The 10176-nt window shown below is 43.6% G+C and overlaps 1 protein-coding gene across 2 annotated transcripts in view; it reads left to right on the top strand.

Annotated features, from left to right (window-relative positions):
- Positions 1-5439: 5439 nt before the first annotated feature.
- The window catches only part of LOC109903616 (SH3 domain-binding protein 5), a 29061-nt gene continuing 24324 nt past the window's right edge, over positions 5440-10176 (top strand). Inside the window, exons 1-3 of one of the 2 annotated variants that reach the window (XR_004202914.1) lie at positions 5440-5786; positions 6374-6436; positions 9508-9636. Coding sequence is in view for 1 of the 2 variants with exons in the window: in XM_031789107.1 (XP_031644967.1) it covers positions 5709-5786; positions 6374-6436; positions 9508-9636 (270 nt within the window). In the remaining variant the exon portion in view is untranslated. The remainder of the gene's footprint in view (positions 5787-6373; positions 6437-9507; positions 9637-10176) is intronic. The other variant, XM_031789107.1, reaches the window with a different exon arrangement.

The following is a 10176-nucleotide window of genomic DNA, read 5'->3' as shown; positions in this document are numbered from 1 at the left end:
AGTGAATAAGCACAGTACCCGCCATTTCCATATCCTGTCAATAGGAAGTCTATAGCAACACAATGAGTCGTTGAGGGAGTACACAGGGGCTCCCAGTCCAATTCAAGGTCCCCATCATCACTCATCACCTGTCACCATTATAACGTTCGTGACACAGGTACACACCCTGATCCGTCCTGTACACACACACACACACACATAAACAAGTGGCGCCCGTCTTTCTATATCGCGTGACGAGGGGTCTTACTGATGGTCCAGGGGAATCATTATTGTGAGCCTCTACCCCCAATAATGTTCTCTTAATGTAACCCAGTCCACATTCACTCACTGCTATTACACTTGGCACTTTTCCCCTAAACATTTACAGCACTGTGGTCCTTATCAGCCTCTTGGGATCCTTTGTATATGAAGATGCTATAGATGCACCTGGAATGTTTTGTGAGGTGGAGCCCCCACGAGTGTGATATTGCATAAGAGGAATGTGATAGGAGGGATTGCAGGGTATGATTTCATATTTCTCGCCCCCTCTCTTTTTCACTCTGTTATTCAATTGGGCAGAATGTTCCTTGTGTCTCAGAGATCAAATATAGTACATATCTCTATCCTCAATGTTCTGAAGGTTCCACCCTACTCAACGGGACCAACATCCGCCTCTCTTATATTGCTGTCTTTTCCTTTATAGAGAGGGCACTTCCTGTAGAAACACAGGCTCAGGCTGAGGTCAGCTCTGCTCCACAAAGTGGAAGAGAGCATTGAAGAGGTCATAGCCTTCTAGTACTCTATATCTGGAGGGGTTTGACATATCCTGTTATTCAGATGAATTCCTTTGGGTGGACAGAACATGCTGACTGCTGTAGATGACCTTGTGCTTTTGATAGTAGTTACGGTGATGTAAAGTGGGAAGCTGTATGCTTGTGAGATAAGGCTAGTACACTGTTCCCTGTATAATTACGTGGAAGGGATCCCTTCCTTAATGATATTGATTTAAGTTTAAAATATATATATATATATATACACTGCTCAAAAAAATAAAGGGAACACTAAATTAACACATCCTAGATCTGAATGAATGAAATATTCTTATTAAATACTGTTTCCTTTACATAGTTGAATGTGCTGACAACAAAATCACATATAAATTATCAATTGAAATCAAATTTATCAACCCATGGAGGTCTGGATTTGGAGTCACACTCAAAATTAAAGTGGAAAACCACACTACAGGCTGATCCAACTTTGATGTAATGTCCTTAAAACAATTCAAAATGAGGCTCAGTAGTGTGTGTGGCCTCCACGTGCCTGTATGACCTCCCTACAATGCCTGGGCATGCTCCTGATGAGGTGGTGGATGGTCTCCTGAGGGATCTCCTCCCAGACCTGGACTCTCGGTACCTAATGGCAGTCAGGCTACCTCTGGCGAGCACATGGATGGCTGTGCGGCCCCCCAAAGAAATGCCACCCCACACCATGACTGACCCACCGCCAAACCGGTCATGCTGGAGGATGTTGCAGGCAGCAGAACGTTCTCCACGGCGTCTCCAGACTCTGTCACGTCTGTCACATGTGCTCAGTGTCAACCTGCTTTCCTCTGTGAAGAGCACAGGACGCCAGTGGCGAATTTGCCAATCTTGGTGATCTCTGGCAAATGTCAAACGTCCTGCACGGTGTTGGGCTGTAAGCACAACCCCCACCTGTAGACGTCGGGCCCTCATACCACCCTCATGGAGTCTGTTTCTGACCGTTTGAGCAGACACATGCACATTTGTGGCCTGCTGGAGGTAATTTTGCAGGGCTCTGGCAGTGCTCCTCGTTGCACAAAGGCGGAGGTAGCGGTCCTGCTGCTGGGTTGTTGCCCTCCTACGGCCTCCTCCACGTCTCCTGATGTACTGGCCTGTCTCCTGGTAGCGCCTCCATGCTCTGGACACTATGCTGACAGACACAGCAAACCTTCTTGCCACAGCTCGCATTGATGTGCCATCCTGGATGAGCTGCACTACCTGAGCCACTTGTGTGGGTTGTAGACCCCGTCTCATGCTACCACTAGAGTGAAAGCACTGCCAGCATTCAAAAGTGACCAAAACATCAGCCAGGAAGCATAGGAACTGAGAAGTGGTCTGTGGTCACCACCTGCAGAACCACTCCTTTATTGGGGGTGTCTTGCTACTTGCCTATAATTTCCACCTTTTGTCTATTCCATTTGCACAACAGCATGTGAAATGTATTGTCAATCAGTGTTGCTTCCTAAGTGACAGTTTGATTTCACAGAAGTGTGATTGACTTGGAGTTACATTGTGTTGTTTAAGTGTTCCCTTTATTTTTTTGAGCAGTGTATGTTCACAGTCCTACATGTGGCATTTTGGGGCTTATGGTTTAAATAAGTATTGGAGAAACACTGTAGGCTATGCAGTTATGAATGCCTATTGAAATACTAATCCTGATTTCACATTGGTTCTTGATATACTGCATACTCCCTCTCCCCACCTGATCCCTGCCATCCTACTGGGCTGTATACAATATATGTGATCCTCCTAAATGAGGCATGTTATTCTCTGTCGGTGAATGGGTAGCGGATGTATTCCAAGAAGGTTTTCCAAACGGGACACGACCCAATCAGATTGGAGCGCTGTGGAAAAAGTCATGGAGCTTTTCCTGACTGGTTGATCTGCTTCCTCCCGTCGTCGTGTCTCGTTATTAACACTGTCAGTGAACTGGAGTTCTAACAGGCCCGTTCTAGCTGCTCTGTCCGATGGCTTTAAGGTGAGCAGCCAGACAGTCTGACTTACATAACTGTCAAAACAATCACCCCCCTCAATCTGCCCGTCTGCCTGCCAGCCATCCTCTGCTTCTCTCTTTTCCCCTCTGATGCTCATGGGGAATGAAAACAAGGGTGTCTGGATGTGGGTATGACAGAGGGAGAGAAAAAGAGAGAGCGAAAGAAGGAGCAAGTAAGCACCTGTGTTTGTGTTGACTGTACCTGTGTGAATACATGTCCAAGAGGTGTGTGTTTGTGTTGACTGTATCTGTGTGAATACAGGTCCAAGAGGTGTGTGTTTGTGTTGACTGTATCTGTGTGAATACAGGTCCAAGAGGTGTGTGTTTGTGTTGACTGTACCTGTGTGAATACAGGTCCAAGAGGTGTGTGTTTGTGTTGACTGTACCTGTGTGAATACAGGTCCAAGAGGTGTGTGTTTGTGTTGACTGTACCTGTGTGAATACAGGTCCAAGAGGTGTGTGTTTGTGTTGACTGTACCTGTGTGAATACAGGTCCAAGAGGTGTGTGTTTGTGTTGACTGTACCTGTGTGAATACAGGTCCAAGAGGTGTGTGTTTGTGTTGACTGTATCTGTGTGAATACAGGTACAAGAGGTGTGTGTTTGTGTTGACTGTACCTGTGTGAATACAGGTCCAAGAGGTGTGTGTTTGTGTTGACTGTACCTGTGTGAATACAGGTCCAAGAGGTGTGTGTTTGTGTTGACTGTACCTGTGTGAATACAGGTCCAAGAGGTGTGTGTTTGTGTTGACTGTACCTGTGTGAATACAGGTCCAAGAGGTGTGTGTTTGTGTAGACTGTATCTGTGTGAATACAGGTACAAGAGGTGTGTGTTTGTGTTGACTGTACCTGTGTGAATACAGGTCCAAGAGGTGTGTGTTTGTGTTGACTGTACCTGTGTGAATACAGGTCCAAGAGGTGTGTGTTTGTGTTGACTGTACCTGTGTGAATACAGGTCCAAGAGGTGTGTGTTTGTGTTGACTGTACCTGTGTGAATACAGATCCAAGAGGTGTGTGTTTGTGTTGACTGTATCTGTGTGAATACAGGTCCAAGAGGTGTGTGTTTGTGTTGACTGTATCTGTGTGAATACAGGTCCAATAGGTGTGTGTTTGTGTTGCCTGTACCTGTGTGAATACAGGTACAAGAGGTGTGTGTTTGTGTTGACTGTGCCTGTGTGAATACAGGTCCAAGAGGTGTGTGTTTGTGTTGACTGTATCTGTGTGAATACAGGTCCAAGAGGTGTGTGTTTGTGTTGACTGTGCCTGTGTGAATACAGGTCCAAGAGGTGTGTGTTTGTGTTGACTGTACCTGTGTGAATACAGGTCCAAGAGGTTTGTGTTGACTGTACCTGTGTGAATACAGGTCCAAGAGGTGTGTGTTTGTGTTGACTGTGCCTGTGTGAATACAGGTCCAAGAGGTTTGTGTTGACTGTACCTGTGCGAATACAGGTCCAAGAGGTGTGTGTTTGTGTTGACTGTACCTGTGTGAATACAGGTACAAGAGGTGTGTGTTTGTGTTGACTGTACCTGTGTGAATACAGGTCCAAGAGGTGTGTGTTTGTGTTGACTGTACCTGTGTTAATACAGGTACAAGAGGTGTGTGTTTGTGTGTGTGGGAGAAAAAGAGGGTTTAATACCTGGATGTAGTCCCACACTGCAGAGATGCTATACTCCTGTCCTAGCTATGGGAACAGCCCTAAAGGCAGCACCGTGTCTGAGTACCCTGAACTTACGTACTGTAGCTCACCTTACTATCCACGGCTGTCTAATCACGCACAGCAGCACCGATAAGGACCTCTTATATGCTGAGGTTAATGAACAAAATGGGCTGTTGAACAGAACTGTTTCAGGATAAGGGTCCTTCACTGATGATGTGAATGGGTGCTATTTGCCTATCTAATCATATTTACTATATCTGGGTCACATGGTGTCTGAATCAGGATGGGACAAACACAGCTAACAAGAAGTGAACCTGATTAGATTGTATGGGCTCAATAGCTTTGATACGTCTGTCCTGTCATCATAGTGCACTGCAGTAAAATAACTGGAAATCCAGCATTCTAATGGTAGTTGAATGATAACTGAGCCTTATGTTCTAATGTCAAGCAATTGCACTGATAGGTGTCATTCAAAGCCTCTATCACTTCACAAACTCTTTATAACATTACCACCTACACATTACATTGACATACTGGGCATTCCATTACCTTAGATAGAGAAAGTGAGAATTAAAAAGATTTAGGTCAAACATGTCCATGAAGAAAGGGGACAGTTCCACTCAGATGTACAACATCCCAGATGAGTCTTGTCTAACATGATTGGTGAGTATAATATATCTGGTATTTTGGAGTTGGCTAATACAAAGAGGGTATCTGGTTGGGTATTGCTAACTGGTCTATGTGGAATGTAGGGGCAATGAATATCTAAGGGTATTCATTAAATACCCATTTCATTCATTATTATCTGAAATCTGTAACATTCTATTTTGGGAAGAAATATATATTAAATAGATGTATAAAAAGGTATTGAGTTTCCCAAATTGTATATTCAGCTTGTTATAACTGTTTTACCACACAGTAAGTCGTCTCTGATGGTACATACATCTATAAATGCATCGGTTTGGACAGCAGAAGGGGCGTAACGTTACGCTGTAGATAAAAGTCATTTCATCATCACTTCCTCAGTGGCTCGGTATTGGACGCAGGTAGAGTGCTGCTATGTCAATTAACATACAAGACGATTATCACTCTTTTGTCTTTCAATGACCTGTATAGCGCTTTGATATAGATATAAATATTTCAAACGTCGTTTTTATCATCGCTAACGTTGCAGTGTGATTGAGCGTGTTCGTGAAACTCCTGTCACGCGGTTAGAGCGTCTCTTGGAAATTGGCTTTGTTCGCTCCGACAGCACACAGTCAGTCTGCGTTATCATCCAGAATGGACCATTTGGAGAAGGAAAATAGGTCTGACGAAGATTCGGAATACGAAGAAGAGGAGGTGGACCCTAGAATTCAGGTACGTTATAATAACAATTGCTCTTTGTTTCAATTGAGACTAACTAATTAATTCATTTAACTTCATTTGATACAGTGCACATCTTAAGAGTATGTATTATCCCTGGCAGAAAGTCTTATCTGATTTGGGCTCTTGTCTGATTTGAGTTTTTCATGTATTGATTTATCAAGAGTGTCTGTCTACCTTGAACAAAAGGTCAGTATTGTACCTGACTTAGTTGCGATGTAGGCCTACTGGTTATGTTTATGATTGTCTATGTTTTAGCCAAACTTGTTTTTGATTTAATGGAATGCATGGGAGGTAAGGCCTGACACTCAAATAGCATGTTCATCTGAATATACCCTCTGCTGTGTATTAGGCTATTCATTGGTTGAAAAATAACATAAAAGCTATGTGCATTTAATATATCCATAAATCAAGATAGTAGCTGATCCTTGTGTTCGTTCAAACCATCACGCTAACTTCTATTGTCCAGTCTAGTATTTCAGCCTAGTGTAACACATTCCAGATGTTGCAGACTTCCCAGATACTGTACATTCCTTTCTCTTGGTGTTGCTCAATATTGTCCTATGCTCTCTTTCTTACAGGGAGAACTGGAGAAACTCAACCAGTCCACAGATGACATCAACAGATGTGAGACACAACTGGAGGTAAGACCGTACACACACACACACACACACACACACACACTTTCAAGTTTAACATACATGTTCCCTCCAAAGTGCACCACATGGCTGACACTGATTGACAATTACAAGGTGACCCACTATCAAAGAATTCCTTTCAACCATTAGACATTGACCTCTGGATATGAAAGATGATTCGTTCTGGTCATTGAGGTGGTTTATGTTGCAGAATGATGATCTTTGGATGCTGTTAAATGTCAGTAAAATAGTGGCACACAGCTCTGTCAGTCATATACCGTTTTGGAACTGTATTACAGTAGAACGTCTCTTTAGGACATCCGTTTGGGTCAAAGGCATTCAGTCTATAAAATACCTGTCATTTCTAATGTTACTGGATCCTCACCGACTTGATCAGCATAAAGCTTAAAGAACTTGTACAATGTTTCCATTGATCTTGAGGTTCAATGAGTTCTTGTCGAATACTTAGTTGTTTTTCGAGTTCAGATATACCCCCTCTGTGTTGTTGTTGTTGAGTCAGCGGATCATGGTCAAATCTGTTTATGTGTAGACCCAGTTTGATGTGGTCTCAATGCAAAGCTGTCTGCCGTTGGAGTAAATGGTGCACCATTCGGTGAAGCGTGTCTATTTGACATGGACTTGAGTCCTTACCAATGGCTCCTCCGATCTGTAAACAAAATGAATGTCTCAAAATAACAGATTAAAAAAAAAACACACGAAAACACAAACAAAATAATATCCAGTATGTTTCTTTTCTGAGAGAGCAAGGAATAATGTCCAACTTTTTTTAATGCATTTGACTTCAAAGGGGATAAACAAACAGATGTACTGATTCACCATTTCTCAAGTACTTACCCGAGGGAAGTAGGGGTGCTGAGGGTGCCGCAGCCCCCCCTAAAAAAATCACAAAATTTAAAAGGAAGAAATCTTAACTACTGCTCAGTACAGATTTGGCAGAGCTTCTGGTGTTGATGGAGTGATGAGGATCGCCAGCAGCAGAGCCCAGTGGATGTAGGCCTGTCATCATGCCCTGGTATTGGACTATTGGCTGTAGGGTTTGTATTGATCATGTCAAGGAGCACGTGTGACAGCTTTTGTGACAAGGGGAAAAGCAGAACAATGACTGTAGTTCCATAACATCTGAAGTTTTTGTTGAATTCGGAGGCCTTTCATTAATATCAATATCACCATCCAAGTGGAAAAATATGTATCTGGGTAAAGGGCAATACAGTTACACACATGGATTGGATTGAATTCAAATATTTGTAGGTTTACGACTGCGTGTTTGACATGGTGTTCAGTGTATGAGGAGGCTGTGACAGAGGAGATGAAATGCGTCACAAAAGCAAAGCTCTGCTCGACCCTGAGGTGTGAGAGACAGAGAGACTGTACTGTAACCTCTGAGGTGTGAGAGACAGAGAGACTGTACTGTAACCTCTGAGGTGTGAGGGACGGAGAGACTGCACTGTAACGTCTGAGGTGTGAGGGACAGAGAGACTGCACTGTACTGTAACCTCTGAGGTGTGAGGGACAGAGAGACTGTACTGTAACCTCTGAGGTGTGATGGACAGAGAGACTGTACTGTAACCTCTCAGGTGTGATGGACAGAGAGACTGTACTGTAACCTCTCAGGTGTAAGGGACAGAGAGACTGCACTGTAACCTCTGAGGTGTGAGGGACAGAGAGACTGTACTGTACTGTAACCTCTGCTGTATCAGCTAGAGGAGAAAAAGAGGGAGATGGTGGAAATGAGAACAGAAAAAATGGATGGATTAGAGTGGGAGAGTGGGGGAGGAAATGCATTATGAGGAGAGATGGAGAAAGGGGGGACCCATCCTCTGAATTTTCTCTATTGAGCAAATGGCAAACAGCGGTGGTGGAGCCATCTCTGTATTTGGTTCCTTGATCTTCATACACACTGAATGGGAAGGAGGCTAGGGTTTAGGGGCTAGGGTTTAGGGGCTAGGCTTTAGGGTTTAGGGGCTAGGCTTTAGGGTTTAGGGGCTAGGGTTTAGGGTTTTAGGGGCTAGGGTTTAGGGGCTAGGGTTTAGGGGCTAGGCTTTAGGGTTTAGGGGCTAGGGTTCAGGGGCTATGGTGTTTGTCCTCAGATGCCAGCTTGTTGCAGGATGACTGATGATGTCACAGGAAGTGTGTGTCCCTGCCCTGTTCTCACAATTGGCCTTCCATCCCTCAGATTTGAACCGGTAACAGGAAGGATATCTTAGTCCAGAACACTGGTGCAGATTTATTTATAGTCTCTTTACATCAAATCCCATGGTCAGATTGAACCTTTCAAAGAATTGAAAACAATCCAATAAACTTATTGCATAAGTGCAATATATTTTTTCCACACTGACATCTCCAGGAATCTGTTTTCATGCTTGTTTTTGTTTTCTGTCCACCATCATGTCTCCTTCTGGACGTCACACTTGAACCCACTTGCTTGTTCTCAGAAAAATCTCTTCTGCCTTATCTAAAACGGTTTCAAGGCAAATGAATGTTTCGGATTAGATGAGGTTTGATATGATTGAATGGAGGCCTGTTATTGGCTTTATCAGCATGCTTTGCTGGGGCTTTTACATCTGACCACCATGACGGAGGAATAAACATTAACAGGAGCTGATGGTGTGTCGCATAAAAGGCTATTTCTGATGATCATTTCCATATGGCCATTTCTTTGTTAATGACCTGTTTGCTTCTGTCTGAAGGTTACATTGACATCGCTGCCCCTGTTAACTTGATAACAGACTAATGCAATTTTAGGACACTGGCCTTTTCAATTCTTATAATCGAAGGAGGGAGAGCCCCAACTCGTACGTCAAAATTAATTGAATTACCTTAAGAGTCTGAAATGAATACTCTGGTTTTGTGAAATCCTGCTGCGCCTAACTTAATATTTGCTGTCAAGTGTTAACTCGGTTGGTTAAACGGTTAAGAACAATGACGTAATGATGTCATCGCCTAAACATTGAGATGACTGTTGAGTCTTCTATGACCTTTGTGAACATTCATAGCAAGCAAAGGATTGGAAGTTCGCTACAGTCCTAGTTAACCTGTTCTCCCTGTTTCCTCTCCAGGATGCCAGGCAGAAGTTCCGCACGGTGCTGGTTGAGGCCACGGTGAAGCTGGATGAGCTGGTCAAGAAGATTGGGAAGGCGGTGGAGGATTCCAAACCCTACTGGGAGGCCCGGAGAGTGGCCAGACAGGTGGGACACCACTGGGTGAACAGGGGGACTACGGGCTGGGGGTCTCTGCTCATATTGACCGTAGAAACAGTCCAAAATCTTTTATTTATCGGAAATGCATTATTTGCCTAGTTTGCACTCCATTTGCCTAGTTTGCATTCCATTTGCCTAGTTTGCATTCCATTTGCCTAGTTTGCATTCCATTTGCCTAGTTTGCATTCCATTTGCCTAGTTTGCATTCCATTTGCCTAGTTTGCATTCCATTTGCCTAGTTTGCATTCCATTTGCCTAGTTTGCATTCCATTTGCCTAGTTTGCATTCTATTTGCCTAGTTTCTTTGGGATTCATTAAAACCAGCACATACTATTTGATACCAGGTTGACTACACATCATTTCTAAATACTAAGCAAATATCACATTGAACACCAAATGGGCTGGACTATTAAATTAAGTGTTACCTATTTACCTAGCTTTACTTGCTTGGACAAGTGAATGGCCTGCAGGGTTTTGCCCTCATTTGTCTAATTGCCCCTCAATACACGGTAACGATGAGTGATGGCT

Source organism: Oncorhynchus kisutch, linkage group LG2, assembly GCF_002021735.2.
Source record: "Oncorhynchus kisutch isolate 150728-3 linkage group LG2, Okis_V2, whole genome shotgun sequence".
Lineage (NCBI taxonomy): Eukaryota > Metazoa > Chordata > Actinopteri > Salmoniformes > Salmonidae > Oncorhynchus > Oncorhynchus kisutch.
Note: the sequence above shows the minus strand (reverse complement) of the source record. Positions and strands in the feature narration are given on the sequence as shown.